Source organism: Mytilus trossulus, chromosome 4 (assembly GCF_036588685.1).
Source record: "Mytilus trossulus isolate FHL-02 chromosome 4, PNRI_Mtr1.1.1.hap1, whole genome shotgun sequence".
NCBI classification, from domain to species: domain Eukaryota; kingdom Metazoa; phylum Mollusca; class Bivalvia; order Mytilida; family Mytilidae; genus Mytilus; species Mytilus trossulus.
Genome location: NC_086376.1, coordinates 80,412,660 through 80,429,713, shown reverse-complemented (window position 1 = coordinate 80,429,713; position 17,054 = coordinate 80,412,660). Strand labels below are relative to the sequence as shown.

At 30.5% G+C, this 17,054-nt stretch overlaps 1 protein-coding gene across 5 annotated transcripts in view; it reads right to left on the bottom strand.

The window, feature by feature from the left end:
- LOC134716089 (myoferlin-like) overlaps positions 1–17,054 on the bottom strand; it is a 77,404-nt gene that overhangs the window by 57,268 nt on the left and 3,082 nt on the right. For all 5 annotated transcript variants that reach the window (XM_063578845.1, XM_063578844.1, XM_063578849.1 and 2 more), the window contains exons 3-8: positions 8,279–8,370; positions 7,810–7,915; positions 5,471–5,567; positions 4,400–4,590; positions 746–940; positions 20–70 (exon numbers count right to left, since the gene is read on the bottom strand). In XM_063578845.1, coding sequence (XP_063434915.1) covers positions 20–70; positions 746–940; positions 4,400–4,590; positions 5,471–5,567; positions 7,810–7,915; positions 8,279–8,370 — 732 coding nt within the window. The remainder of the gene's footprint in view (positions 1–19; positions 71–745; positions 941–4,399; positions 4,591–5,470; positions 5,568–7,809; positions 7,916–8,278; positions 8,371–17,054) is intronic.

Genomic DNA, 17,054 nt, shown 5'->3' with positions numbered 1-17,054 from the left:
TTCTATAATCTGTACCAACCTTGAATGATCCAATCATTGAATCAGCTCTAAATGTTTTGGCATTAAACACCTGAAATAGAATTACAAAAGAAATACAGTGACCATTATATAATTGAAGTTATTGTAACTTTATAAGAAGACACCACTATGATGATCTGAGTGTTGAGATGTTCATACATCCAACTTATTCAGTGCATTTGTTCTGCATAGACATGCACCAATTAATTAGGATTTTTTAGTCTATTCATACAGATTCATACACATGCTGAAATTTATGACAATATACAAAAGAAGATGTGGTATGATTAACAATGAGACAACTGTCCACAAGAGACCAAAATGACACAAACATTACAAAACCTGCTTTACTAATTGTGATTGAACTAATGTTGATAGTCCTGAAAGTGGACCAAATTTTTTTTTCTAAATCACTATGAAATGTGGTTTCTATGATATCAATGTTTATTCTTAAAAGACTCAATGGACCAAATGAATCCATTTTTTCTTTAAAAAAAAAAAAAATATCACTAGAAATTACGAATTTCAGTGGAAGCCTTTATTTCATCATTCCTTATGAAACCTTATCTCAATAATTTCTCTCCTTTTGTGCTTGTCACTCTTATATATTTTAAGATCACACTTTAAGTGACTGTAAGTCTGTTCAATCAATATTCATTTCACTGTTTTTGTTACTGCAGACAAAGTCAAGAATTATCATCCTCCAGTGTCTATTGTAAATTCTTACCTTGAATTCTATATAGTCTTCAAAAAGTTCTAAAGGTGACATATGGAAGTTAAAAAAGAAAGGTTCATTCCAACAAGGACTGTTTGTTGATTTTTTCACTCTGGTTGTTTTTGTTTGATTAGCAACTGTTACTTTGGCACATGGTTGTATATTGTCTCCCTGTAACTGGCGAGCTTCTATGATCTTCACTCTTATCTGAAATTTAAAAAAAAAAAAAAAAAATCTTCAGTTTAATCAATTACTGCTGCAACAGTATTTTTTTTAATAGATATTTAAAGGTATAAGTCTTTGACACAAGACATGTATCAACACAATATGTCCAACACTAAATCAACAAAAATACCTACATATGGAAATAATATTCAACTTAAGTTTGGGATAAATCTTCAAATTTGTAATCCTATTTGGAACTTTGTTTAAAAAACTGGTTTTGAGACTGGATGCATCATCAGAAAAAATGGCATCAAAGGAGTAGGGGCTATAATGGCCTAAAATGGCCCCAGATTTACAAGATAATAAAAATTATAACAGAGCAGATTTTTCTCCATAAATTATTAGAATATGAGTCAATGATTTGAAAAAAATGTTTTTATCTAACAAAAAAAGGTTCAATGACGTCACAATGGTAGGTGCAAATGAGGTCATAATTGGGAAAATAAGCAAAAATACAGAAATTTTGATGTTTTTTCTAAATGTTGACCACCGCACCATGCTTGCACCAAAAAGAAATTTTAGCATTTTGACAAGTTCATACATATCAAACTTCGGACAAAAAATCTTTTTGGTGCAAGGTTGGTGCGATAGTTTATTTTATTGTTTTCATTGCCAATCAGAGCAATACAAAGCTGAAATATGACGTCCAAATTTACCCTATTCATCTGACAAAGTTTAGTTTATACATTTGTATGCCTATAGGAACTTTATTTTTTTGTTTATGAATGTACCGTGTATTCCTAATATTATTTCCATAAGTATATCTAGTTAAATGTCTTAAAAAAATACGAAACCAATAAACTACATATTGGAAGGTAGCCAATAACATCTTCGAGGACAAATTTTTTTTAATTATGAAATTATAGATAGACCTTCAATATCAATAATCAATCTGTATATTTCTTATGTTTCTGCTAATTATCAATTCAAAATTTGGTGTTTGTATGGGGCAATCTTCTCTCTCTGGTATTAGGGTCGGAACCATGATTTATGTCAGGAAAAGGGGGGGGGGGGAGATTTAAAAAGATTAGTTTCCTTAAATTTACAAATTGGCAAAAAAAACGACTTTTATTTTAAAAATGAAACTACAATTTACCTATATTCCAATTGGATGTGTCTTTGTTGATAATGAGCATAGAGAACAAGTTATATAAAATTTGATGGTAAGAGAACGGAAACAGCATGAGGTAGACTATCCATATATCTGTATATCTACATGTATATATATTTATGGATACTAGTAGTTGACCTTCCCATGTATAGAAATAAGTGCCTGAAGTCTGTACGCATCCTACATGTCTGTTACCTTTGTAAAGGTTATGTTTTGAATAGTTTTATAATCATGTGTATAAATAAAGTGTAATTTTAAGAATTTTGTTACGCCCCATTTGTGGGCATTATGTTTCTGGTCTTTGCGTCTGTTTGTCTGTTCGTCTGATCGTCCTTGTGTCCTGCTTCAGGTTTAAGTTTACGGTCAAGGTAGTTTAATCTGACATCAGACTCAGACTTCTTTTAAACTATGTTTTATTGTACCTATTGTTGTGTGTTTTATTATTTTCTACGTTGGCTAGAGGTAAAGGAGGAGGGGGTTTGAGATCTCAAAATAACATTTTTAAGTCCGCCGATTTTCGCGCCTGTCCCAATTAAAGATTATCTGGCCTGTGTAAGTCTTGCGATTTGGGCATCCATGTACTAAAGATATATTCTTGTTTTCAACTATTTTGACGTAATATATATACATTGCAAAATGAATATTGTCATGATAATCAAAGACCAAGGTCATACGACACTATGGTTAGTGAAGGCGAAAGATAAACTATAAAAAAGAAGATGTGGTATGATTGTCAATGAGACAGCTGTCCACAAGTGACTAAAATCACACAGACTAGTCACAGTGACAAGAACTACAATAAAACAAATAATATATATAATGAATATAGAAAAAAAAAAAATACAGATTTTTTGAGATACAAAATGTAGTAGCATGTACCAGTTTTGCAATGCTAAAGAATGATATGAACGATATAAATCTGAACATCTGAAATATATAATCAAAATAAGATGAATTTCGAAAAATCAATATAACGATCCTCTTCATATGTATAGATGAGGGGGGATGTACTTCAACACTTAATTGATAGGGGTATACGTGTCACTGTTTTGTTACCTCACCCGGTTTTACATTTTAAAAAATATAGACGTTTTCATATATTGCTTAGGAAAAGTTACCTTTTGCCATATTGATTTAGTTTCATGTGGTTTTATGTAAAAGAGGAATATTCAAGTGTCAAAAGAGAAAAATTGGTTGATAAAGAAAGACACAGCTGGAACACCAAACAAGTTGACAGTCAATGAAGTTATAGGAACTTTATTGTCCTTATCTTATATCTGATAGTTTTCTTAACTTTTCACTTATTTTAAGCTTCAAAAGGTGAATTATTTCAGAGGCACGTCCTATCATCTTGAATATGGAAGTGGCCCCCTCCAACCTCAACCCTACCTGAAACATCACTACTGTAATGGAAATACACAGACATTTAAAACACCATTTAATGCATGTGTCTGTATTTATTTACTTTAGATCATAAATTTTAAGATTTCTTAGCGCTAAATATGTGTTCTTGTCTTTGTATTATTCTTCTTGTCGCTGATGAGTGAGACCACACCCAGCACTAGATGCACAATCAGCAATAACCGGTGTTTTCTTTTGTTTGTTGATGTTTCAATATTGATTTTCCCCTTAACATTTACTTTGGAGTCTTTGTTACTTTTTACAATTCGCATCTCAAATTGCCTTGCTGTTTCAACATATTTAAAAATAAATCTGGTAAAATAGAAAACTAATTGCGGTTGCCATGGACACAGATGTGTTGCTAGGGAGAAACAACAGTAAATTTGGCAAAACTGTGAATTTAATTATGTAATACTTAAATAGTGTATAAGTGTAAAGTTCACCACATGCTAAACAGGTTTAATATCAAATATAGATAAATTAAAGCTGTATAATAATCATATTTCATGAGTTTAACTCCACCATTATATTGGTTGCTAGGCAACAGAATAAACGAGCTAGTCCCTAAATTCAATTATTTTCTGAAGGTCTATGGTATAGACTTACAACATGACCAATTAAATGAAATTTGGGGGTGGGGCCAAAAATGGCCCTTATAGCCCCTAGTCCTTTATTGTTAAAATTAAGTTCCGTCCCAGATTATCTAACTGCAATAAAAGATTTCACCTTGACTAGTGATTATAATTCTTCTGGCACAGTTTCCAAAGGTGGTCATCAAAAGGTTGTCATAATTTGTCTACAAATTTCTTGAATATTTATTGCTTAAATGTTTTCACTTTGGATTTATATTTTTTGTTTCATACATAGCAGTTGTGCATATTTTTTGGTATTTTTTGTTAGAAAGTGTGTTGACATATCATAACCTTTACCTGGAAATCAGTAGCCTTTGTAGACAGATTACCCAGCATCCTTCTTGCCATGGAGCCCCTAGCTCTCCTCCTTTTCTTAGGTCTAGGAACAGGTTGTCCAGTGGTAGGGTCTATTTGTGGAGGTCCCGTGTCTTCCTCCTCTTCCTCCTCTCCATCAGCCAAGTCCATCATATTACCTCCTAGCACATCCCCTGGAAAATAAAAAAAAATATTTGGTTATATATTAAGCAAAATTGACACAATATGACAGCCAAGTAGAGACTAAATGACACCGAAAATAACAAATACAGGTCACTGTATGGCCTTTTACAATGAGCAAAGCCCATTCACTGTATAATAAACATACCAGCCAGTAAGTAGTCTGGTTCCTTCTCCTTCTTGGATTTCAACATTTTTAGCATATCCATTTATAATTGAGAAATTTTACACAGCAAATGTTTCCAAAAAAATGTGAATTTTCCTAATTTGTTAGAAATATATTCCTATATATATATGTATAAAAAATTCTATACAACACATTCTCCCTCACTACACTAACACTATTTGAATTGAATTAAGTCTTAAAATTGCGCAAACGATCCTCGGATAATATATGCTTGTGATCCACATGAACTGTTAAAGGAAAATTCCTAAATGGAAAATAGCAGTCAGCAAATTATATCAAAATTACCTTGTCAATAAAGAATATGTATGGAAATATATTCCAAAATATGGTTATATTTCTGATAAATGTACTGGAACATGGCAATTAAATGGAATTTTAACATCAATTATTTTCCCCACCAATTGACTGTTTAATTGTGTTCCATAATAGAATTAATGCAGTTAGATTCTTATAATGTTGTTGAAAATTGCCATATTCAAATTCTACGTATTTGGGTCAGTCTGTAGAATTTATTGTAGATTGTCATCCTACACTTGGTTTTATATGCTAAGAAATGCTGTCAATTTGGTAAAAGAGAATTTGCTTAACCAGTTTGCCAATCCGTTAGGGGAAATGCTGTCAATTTGGTAAAAGAGAATTTGCTTAACCAGTTTGCCAATCCGTTAAGTGAAAAAATATGGACTAACCTCCTTCTTGATCTATCTGTCCTGAGGCACCACCAGATGGAGCTGCTGGTTGAGCAGACGGCGGTGGTTTGTAGTTTACTTTGATATTCAGTTGACACTAAATGAAAATGAAAGAATGTTCAGATCTAACACAATACTGTAAAATTACTCATTTGAGTAAATTTGAAAATCTTGTAAACCCATCAAATACAGAAATCCTTTATACGTTTTGTAAACTTTCATATAGAACTAGGTTTCTGTGGATCAATTTTCATGGAATAAGGATATATATATTATATTTTCAGGGATATTTCATTTCATGGCTTTGCACAATCTTGATACCAAGCCTTTTTTCCTATAGAAAATGTGTACTTTATTGAACTTTTAAATTTGTGGTTAACCTATACCAAAAAAATCCATGAAAATTTGCTTAATTTCAAATTTGATCTCAATTTTCGTGTATTTCATGGATTTCATGAGTACAGGTGAAACAACATCTAAATCTCACAAAATCTTTCCAAAATAAAAAGTTTTAAATCACTTAATCATAAAAATATTTATATTCAAAATACATTACTTAGAAAAAAACTAGCATTCTTAACTGTATTAGTCAGGAACGCATGTATCTATATAAATGTTTATGCTTACTGCATCAAATATACTGCATAGGAAAGTTCATTGGGATTTTACAATAATTTTAATAGGTTTGTATTCTTTTTAAGAGATATCTATGTCAAATCAAGCTGGACAAGAATTATTTTTCAATTCAAACCTTCATTTGCTAGAAATCAATTGATTTTTCCTAGAAACCTTTTACTATAACTATGAATTAGAACATTTAGAAGACTTTGAACAATGATAATGATTTTATAATACATTTATTGCCATATGTTGAAATTCATTTTTATATGATATGCAATATATACTTAAACACATATATGACTAATTCTACATCAATAATTTTTAAATAAAATAAAATATACTACACAAATATGGATATATTAAATATAATTATTCATTTTATCTATAATTATCTATATTCTTCTTTATTAAAAAAAAAATAATTATGAAAATCAATTGTCACTTCATAAAAATTATCTCCTTCAGAATACCAAGGACTTATATTAGATATGTTAGTTATATGTCCTTGAGAATACATCTCATAATTTCTATTATCTCTTCCTACTGCAGGCATAACAACATAATTAATCGTTGTGTTTCCTATAAACAGTTGAAAAATTTGAGGGTCAGAAATAATAGGTTTAATATTCCCCAAGACAAAGAACTACCAAATAATACATGTTGATCCAAATTTTACTTATGGTTATTTTTTAAATCGTACAAATTAAATAGAACAGATATTTCGAAATAGGAAAATACTAATTTCCACTCATCTATAATGGTCCTGAAATTGACATATAAAAAAAGTTTTTAAATATCATGGTGTAGAGAGATTTTAAAATTATGTAACAATAATACAAAAAGAGACAAGAAAAATCCCTACATATCATAAATAGAAGGCCATGTCACAATTGAATAATAATACTTCAATTGTAGTAAGTTCTTTAAGTAACGTTTACTGCCAGAAATTACCCACATGCATGAACTAAAAATATCTGCTAAATCTGAGAACAAAAGGTCAACTTTTAAAGAGACTTAAATTTTTATTAAGTGTTTTATTTTTGATACTACTCAGTATATTATAGATAACACTTTCATTCGTATATAAAATATGTTGAAGTAATAATCATAATAATGGTGAAGTAATAATCATAATAATGTCCAAAATAGAGTCTTATGTAGATATATTTTTGTACATAGAATCAAAAAGAATTTGTAATAAAACGTTTATGCGCTATGCTTATTGTATGGAACTCTGATACATACAGATTCCTTTCCTGCCTATATGATAGAAATCATGATCATCATATAAATGAGAGACTCTTAATTTAACTTATCTCTACTATATCGGTAGCTTTTTTTTCAAAAACAGAATCCCCCAAAAAATCCTTTTTTTTGTTATTTATACATTATTTTCATTATAAGGGATTGTCACAAGATTTTTGAAGAAAATGGCCAAAGAGTTTCATATAAATGTCAGTCTTATCATAAGACATTCAATATTCAATAATCACTTAAAAAGTGTCTCAAATTTGCTAAATGGAAAATAAACCTAATTATAAAATTAAAACAAGGGGGTATATATATATAGATGTATCTATGAAAATGGGGTTTAAAAAACAAAAAGGAAACAAAACAATACCAATAAGGGAAAACTGCAAATATTATATCTCAGGTTAAACTTAAATCTTATTTATACAGTTAAATGTGTATAAAAACACATATCTTTTATGCTGTACCTGTGTTGGTCTCCCATTGCCATCCTGCATGGTCAGATTCATATTTTCCGATTGAGCTCCACCCTTCAGTAAATTCCTTAAAGGTACTTTGCATTTTGCTAGTAATCTGAAATTGAAAAGATGATTTGCTCAATAATATCTATTCATAAGAATTATGTCATACAAAATCAATGTATCAATTTTTACCTCTACTTCATTTTCCATCTTTAAAATCATTAGTACAAACTAAGTTGGTGATTGAACACTATTTTAAGATTTCTCCTCTATAAGTAGAAGATTTTAAAACTAGATACATAGGATCAACATGAAAACCCCACCCCCTGCAGTCTCATCATGAAGAGTTGGTGACTCTGAATGAAACAAAATCTTGATCTGAAAGTCATCTAAAAATCTTATTGGAATATCTTAAATGACAGATTCATGCATATGACTCTCTGCTACAATACATTTATCATATAGTAACACAAACCTGTTTCTTCCAACTCTTTCCCAATCTTTGATTTCTACCAAAAGTTCATCACTACCACCCAACGTCTGACCTTTTAAGTCATAATCAAATGTCTGAAAGATAAAAAAAACAAATTCTTTTAATAAATACAGAACATGTTGACTTCAAAAAATTGTTAATTTTATATCATTGTTCATTTATCTGAACCATTGTGATTGCTAGAAAGACTGGGATGTGGCTATAAAGGATTTTAACACAACTGCTTCACTTAGGGACGACATCAAAAGTTATATATGTAAAATTGATTTTGGATTAACAAAACTTGAAAATTTGCAGCAATGTTGACCCCCCCCCCCCCACTACCACCACCAAATTTGATTTAAGTTTTTTATCCTACATCGATCTTTTGATGTCGTCCCTTATCTTATAAGTATAAATGTAATGTAAACAGCTAGGCACGAAACCATTTGAATCTGTTTCTTCACCATGTTCACCTGTATGTCAATGCTTATAATACCCCTGCCCAAAAAAAGGCATAAACTGGTATACCACAGTATGCTAGTAGCCCAATTTTCATATACTGATTTAAGGGCATACAATAAAGTTTTGATCCCTTATTAAATTTTGCTGAGAATTGCATATGGGCTATTTTTTGCCTGATTAAATCAAGTATATAATAAACAAGAATGTGTCCAAAGTACACAGATGCCCCACTGGCACTATCATTTGGGTCAAAAGTCTAATTAGGCTTTAAAATTAGATAGATCATATCATAAGCAACAAGTGTACCAAGTTTCAAGTTGATTGGACTTCATCTTCATCAAAAACTACCTTGCCCAAACAACTTTAACCTGCGGACGAACGAACGAACGGACGAGCGAGCGAACGGACGGACGAACGAACAGAGCCACAGACCAGAAAACATAATGCCCCTCTACTATTGTAGGTGGGGCATAAAAATATACTTTCATTTGCTACTATTAGAGTAAAATGAGATCCCAATTTTATATATTTGTTAAAAATTCAGATTTGTGAACATACTTTTCCTTTCGACAGAAGTACATAACTTTTTTTTATGTTAAAAGGTCATTACCTCCCCTGTAACTGTATTATATGCCCTTAAAGCTTCACGCTATTTTCATCCCTTACAGCATGACTTTTTTAAGTTCCATTTATATTCTTTGTCAAAAGCTTATTTATTTAAGATTCATGTTTGATATTTTGGTCACATTACTAATTGAGCCTGGGTATAATTATTGAGTAGCAGCTAATAGATAAGTAATAGATAATTAATGTTATTAAAGTGTCACCATCCATTACATCATCTTTATATATTCCCACAAAGTCATAAGAACCTAACATTTAGTGAAGGGATGCCAACTGAAATGACCTTATGAGACACTATTATCAAGACAGACATAAATAGACAACATTTTATACATGTAAAAAGTATTTCCGAAATTAAACTAAATATACATATATAAATTCTAGATTACAACATGTTGTCTTGGGTAAAAAATAGAATAAGGGGAACTGGCTTAAATTGTACAACTGGTCAACAGAGGGTCCACTCATGGTAAAAAGGAAAGTCTTCCATGCTATTTGAATATAATTCTATTGTATCTATTACAATTTTTATTTGTATTCAACCAAAATAAGAGATTTTGTCAATATGTACACTGTTTATTATCTTTAGTAATCAAATTGAAAGAATGATTAGGATATTTTCATTTGCTAATAGTGTTCAACATTGAAAAGTATGGGTTATGAGATATGAGAGACGAAGAAAAAAGATATCTATAATATTTTAGGTGTAGACTTTAAAAAAAAAGAATGTACCAGAGGACACAAAAAAACCCTGATCAAGCTTTGCAATTTTCAAAGTTAAAAAGAAGGATAACTCTAGAAATGTATGTTAATCATTGCCCAAACTCAATCTGTATATTTTGGTTCTCAGCATTGATTAAGAATTTTATAAGATTATCATTAATTGATTAATGATTGCTTTTACTCAGCATCAGCAACAAAGACGTCTGACCATATCCTGCCGACCTGGTGACATTAAATCTGGATGAGGAAAACTTAAATTAGAATTCAGAAACGAAAATGGATGACTTACAAATGGAAAGACAGGACAATTTTTGTGGCTTTCTTTTTTCCACAAATCAACAATTTTGGTGTCGAAGGAATAATAATAATAAAACAGTTGAAAGGAATGAGGAAGAAAAAGGGGAGCAAAAAGATGGATAGAAAGAAGATAATTATTTTAAACAGCATAAAGACATGGAGGGGGAAAAGATCTACTAGGGTCTAATTTCAGAATAAATTTCTATCAATAATAACTGCTTGGTCAGATTCAGAGATTTTTATTTTTTTAGCTTTTTAAGTGATGTGAGTTTTATCCAGGTGAAAGAGTGAAGTACATTCCAGGAACAAGTATATTTTAAATAAGATATGGTTTGGTTGCCTAGGCCAACTTTCCACCAGACACCAAACAATGTGGATGTAAGCAGCTATGTGTCACAGTTCAGCCTTCAACAATGACCAAAACTCATACCCCACAGAAAGCTGTAAAAGGCCCTGACAAAATAATATGTAAAACAGTTAAAGAGTTCTAGAAAACCAAAGAAGCAATTAAACAGTAGGGAAATTTTGTAGACAGCAAACAACAATCGACAACAATCTTAGGACAGGCACAAACAGAATGTGACAGAGCTAAGATGGTTCTTTCGTGAAAAAAGGGAGCAATTAAAATTATGAACCAGAAAAAAATTCTTTTCACCTATCCTTGTTTAACATCAGTGTGGGGGTTGCTCCTATTGATCCATTTTACATAATGAATTAAAAGTGTAAAAAAAATGTTGAAGGTAGAAAAATATATGATGTATTCGATCTATTTATCCTGATTATGAAATCCTAATTTTAGATTACAGATGACAAAATGAACGAATCTGTCCTCATTTGTACCTCAGTTGAAATGATTATATGTGGCTCAGCAATTTTTCTTTTCTGATCCTATTAAACATTTTAAAATCTTTATCATTCAGGCAATAGGATGTTCATGACATAGAGCCGACCTTTTAAGGATCAAATATGTGTATTAAAATCCTAAAAACAACAACATGAAATGATATAATTTTTTTGTCCACATCCTATTTAATCAATTCCCCCACATTTTAACAACAATGTTTCAAAATATTTTCATTAATTCACAGGGTATGAATAAAATATTTTTCTACAATAGATAGATCAAAGGCGGACAGGTAGAAATCTGTCAGGTAACATAGGTGTGTGTAGCTTATGTACTTCCTTATATTTACGTGGGCAGATATATTGAAATTATTAAATTTGTATAGTGAAACCTAGTCTTCATTCAATATTTTTGACATGGACATTGATATCTCCAAACTGCTTCAAAATCAATTATTAATAGGACATGGAAGACAAGATACCATTGTAGTGCATATAATTTTTAAGATATATGAAGATACATTTTTGTACATGTATATAAATATCTTTAAATTTCAAGGTCACATTATAATAATATTATCTTTGTAAATTATTAACCGTCAAATAATCCACAAAGGTATATGATTCAACCAGAGAAATAAAGCATGAATGTAAATCAATATATGTTGACAATACATGTATATTTTAAGGAATATACATGTATATGGGTAGAAGATATTTTCTCGTGACAAAAGTCGTAACTAATACTGGTTTCAGTTACATCCTCAACCAGATGCTCCGCAGGGCGTAGCTTTATACGACCGCAGATGTTGAACCCTGAACAGTTGGGGCAAGTATGGACACAACATTCAAGCTGGATTCCGCTCTAAATTTGGATTGTGATTAAATAGTTGACACAGCATAGGTTTCTGACACAGAATGAATGTATTCAAATGAACTTAAAATTTTTGTTTTCTCTTAGAGCAATTCACTATGCTGTTGAATATTAATCCTCTCAAAAAAATGTTTGAAGAAATTTTCTTTTTATTTATGAAATTTCAAATGAGAAAAATTGAACCCAATTTTTTAATCACATCCCCCTTTCCCTTATTCCAAAACTAATTTCAATTAAAATATGCTAATGGAGTTTGCAACAATTACTACTCATTTAAATACATCATAAAATATTAAGATGTATAAAAACTGCTTGTTATCACTGAATGGTAAAGATAATTTAAATTAATCAGTTGGTAGTAAAAAGTGAATATACATTGTATATTGTATATAACAAAGATTTAAGTTGATTCTGGACAAAGAAAGATAACTCCAATTAAAAAAAATTCTTGCAGATATTTCTTGCTTACTTTACTGGACAAAGAAAGATAACTCTTAATTAAAAAAAAATTTGCTATTTCACAATATTGTGAAATTAGATATTTCTTGCCATTGCACAATACTGTGCAATTGAAAAGACTTGCTATTGCACAATACTTAATATAATAATTTTAGATCCTGATTTGGACCAACTTGAAAACTGGGCCCATAATCAAAAATCTAAGTACATGTTTAGATTCAGCATATCAAAGAGGCCCAAGAATTTGAATTTTGTTAAAATCAAACTTAGTTTAATTTTGGACCCTTTGCACTTTAATTTAGAACAATTTTAAAACTGGACCAAAAATTAAGAATCTACATACACAGTTAGATTTGGCATTTCAAAGAACCCCAATTATTCAATTTTTGATGAAATCAAACAATGTTTAATTTTGGACCTCAATTTGGGCCAACTTGAAAACTGGGCCAATAATCAAAAATCTAAGTACATTTTTAGATTCAGCATATCAAAGAACCCCAAGGTTTCAATTTTTGTTAAAATCAAACTAAGTTTAATTTTGGACCCTTTGGACCTTAATGTAGACCAATTTGAAAACGGGACCAAAAATTAAGAATCTACATACACAGTTAGATTCGGCATATTAAAGAACCCCAATTATTCAATTTTGATGAAATCAAAACAAAGTTTAATTTTGGACCCTTTGGGCCCCTTTTTCCTTAACTGTTGGGACCAAAACTCCCAAAATCAATACCAACCTTCCTTTTATAGTCATAAACCTTGTGTTTAAATTTCATAGATTTCTATTTACTTATACTAACGCTATGGTGCGAAAACCAAGAAAAATGCTTATTTGGGTCCCTTTTTGGCCCCTAATTCCTAAACTGTTGGGACTGAAACTCCCAAAATCAATACCAACCTTTCTTTTGTGGTCATAAACATTGTGTTTAAATTTCATTGATTTCTATTTACTTAAACTAAAGTTATAGTGCGAAAACCAAGAAAATGCTTATTTGGGCCCTTTTTGGCCCCTAATTCCTAAAATATTGGGACCAAAACTCCCAAAATCAATACCAGCCTTCCTTTTATGGTCATAAACCTTGTGTTAAAATTTCATAGATTTCTATTCACTTTTACTAAAGTTAGAGTGCGAAAACTAAAAGTATTCGGACGACGACGACGACGACGACGACGACGACGACAACGTGATAGCAATATACGACGAAAATTTTTTCAAAATTTGCGGAAGGATTGGTTTTCCTTTACTCTCTATCCTCTTGTGAGGGAGAAATTTTTTCGCACCTTTAAAGTGATGCTGTCCATATTTACAGTATTTAGCAACATTTAGTATTTCCAGAAATGAGAACAGATGAATTTCAATCAGACTAACAAACATAATAGGAGATAACAGGATTAAATATATCATACAAAACTTTCAATTAAAATTCTTCTTTGCTATTAAAGGAATTTTGAGATAACAAGGGTCAACTGTATATGTATTTGACAATGGATGTGAATCCAACTTGAAACATTTGTTATCAATCACTCTAGAGCTGAAGAAAAGGCGAAGGTTCTACATATTTTGTTTTAAATTCTGACCACAAAACATGAGGGTTAACAATCATAAAACTTAGATCACAATGTTTTCTACATAATTATTTTTCCTTGTCTATTTCAGCAAACATTGACATAAGTTAAAATGCATGAATAAATGAATAAATGTTTATTATAATGTTGTCAAAATGACAAATGGAAAAGAAAAGAAAATTTTGATAAATATACCTGTCAATAATCATGATAATCATTTTCACTGAGATTTAAATATACATGTGTATGCATTACTTTTTCTTACAATATTACCAAAGCAGGGTTACCTCTACTCTCTTAAAGTTTTAATTATTAATTCTAAACCATTTGGCTTGTAAATATTTGAATTAAATAGGTACATGCATATGTGTCACAGTGTGAGAAGCTGAAATATAACTCTTACAAAATTACTACACATTTTTCTTATTGTGAAATATAATCCATACAGGATGAAATATGTATGAAAAATTTATATTAGGCTGTTGGTTTTCTAATTTAATTCATTTAATATTTTATAATCCCATGAATGTTAATGTGTGGAATTTGCTCATTGTTGAAGGCCGATCCATGACCTGTAGTTATTCACAATCTTCCTTAAATAATTGTCTTAACTATTGGCAATCATACTTCATATCTTCTTTATGTTGTAGGAAAACTAATTGTACACAACACATCTCATATTATGATAGGAAGGTGTGGTATGATTGAGACAACTCTCTACAACAGACCAAATTGTTACAAAGTTTACAAATTTAGGAACTGTATGGCAAATATGAGCAAATTCCATACTACATAATGAATCAGCTTTATAAAAAGGCCTGGAAAAGATAAACTAACAGCCTGGTTTATGTACAAAACAATGCAAGAAAAAAAATAATATACACTTGCTCAACAAACTAAAACCACTGTATTACAGGTTCTGACTTGAGTCGAGACAGGTACATACAGAATGTGGCAGGGTTAAGCTCAGTTTGGTGACACCAAAATCTCTCCCTTACCCTGTATCCCCTTTTTATATCACTATCCAAAAATTCCTTTTTCCTTTTCAAATTCTTTGATTTTCTCCCATTTTGTTATGATTATATAAGAGATTACACCTTGCTTTTACAACCCTCCTTTTCTCAATCTCCAGCTAACCCTGGCTGTCCTTTCAAAGTATACATGTACTCTAATTGAAGATGAAAATGACATGCATATTTAGTCATTATCAAATAATCTGACAATGATTACACATACATGTAAAAGCATATCACTTCAGGCTAATGGTGAATGTACTACTGCTATTGGTGTGAAATACTACGAGATGACCTTCCATGGACACTGTGACTGTCAAAATTACCAAATATTACATAAAATGACTAAGTACATTTTGTACATATGTACTTATTATTGTATCATTTATGTGCAATATTTTTCTACAATTTTATGATTAAGCTATAAACTTTGCCTTCTTAATGCACTTTGCATGTTATAATTGTTATGTAAGAAATTTGTCTGCTTTTGGTACATGAATTGATATATATTATATGAGTAACTATACCTTTTGTTTAAAACATGTTGGAAAAGAAGGTAAGTTCAAAAGGGGAAGGAAATTGCTGTTGCCAATTAACTAGTGTAAAACCATTTGCATTGTAAAGAATTGAAATGAATACACAAGACGGCTAAAATGCTGCTAGCTCTCTCAAACATTAACTTGAATAACTTGCTAGATTTGGTAATTTCTAAATATAAACAAAATTTATTGAAGCAAGGCACTGCACACTGTCATTTCCGTTTGCACTTTTGTTTTTTTAGTATAAAACAATACTTGTCATGTTTGTAGGTTGAAATGAAAGAAAATTGTTATCAAGGGTGTGATTGAAATATCAATGAATTGTAGAGATAATAGATTGAAGTATAAAATGCATGGGTGTATTTACACAATTATCTCCAGTATTTACAGCCCACACTTATGTAAATTTAAATTATCACAGATTACAGCTCAAATCTGTTGACTTATCATAAAAAGTAAACAATATCCTAAATTCCTTCATAGAAATATCATTGGAATTGTCCAGTTTTAAATCAAATGTGACCATTTATTATAATTGTCAAAAAAAAAATCAAACTAAATGACCAAGCCTGCATTTCACAAATAAACATCTTAAAGTAAAATTGATCGAGTCAGTGATAAATTTTTAACTCCTCAAAAATGGTTTTAGAATGTTGCAAAAGTAAAGTGTCCAAGGCTCTCAAAATTAAACTTTTCTTGAATAAGGATTACCATCTTTAATATACATGTACCTTGAGAAATGCCAATCAGCTTCAAAATAATTATGTATTTGAAATTTGTATGTATTTCTTTTCATATTAAGCTTGAATTTCTGGTACTTTAAATAATGATTCATGCTCCATTTTGCATGTTCAACCAAATGAACTTATGTACATGAAAATATGCCTTCTGATCAGGTGTAATGCAATGAACTTACAAATGGTAGAGGAAAAATATAGATTTCAGAATTGTTTCTTCCAAGGTTAGGATTTGATTGTGTTGTTGGGTCTCTGTCTCATTGACATTTCTCTCACATCAGTTTTTATTCTTTAAATGTTACAAGATATATTTCTATCAAGTTTACGTGACATTGTAAGCTGCGATAGAATGAGTATTTACATTGTAAGAAGGATTAGATATACATATGTAAAAGAACACACAAATCTACATAAAATTGACTAGACATGTTATACGGAGGTATCTATATAAAATGTAAAGATATGTAAAAGATACTTATACATATATGGTGTCACACCTGAGTAGAGATGATGTCATAAATAACAATTTCACAGGTATATAAAGCAATATTAGGTTTCCTTTGGCCAACAAGGCCAAACTTAATGTAAAAGTAATGTCCTAGAATATATATTGTTAGGATGTCAATTATTGATAATGGC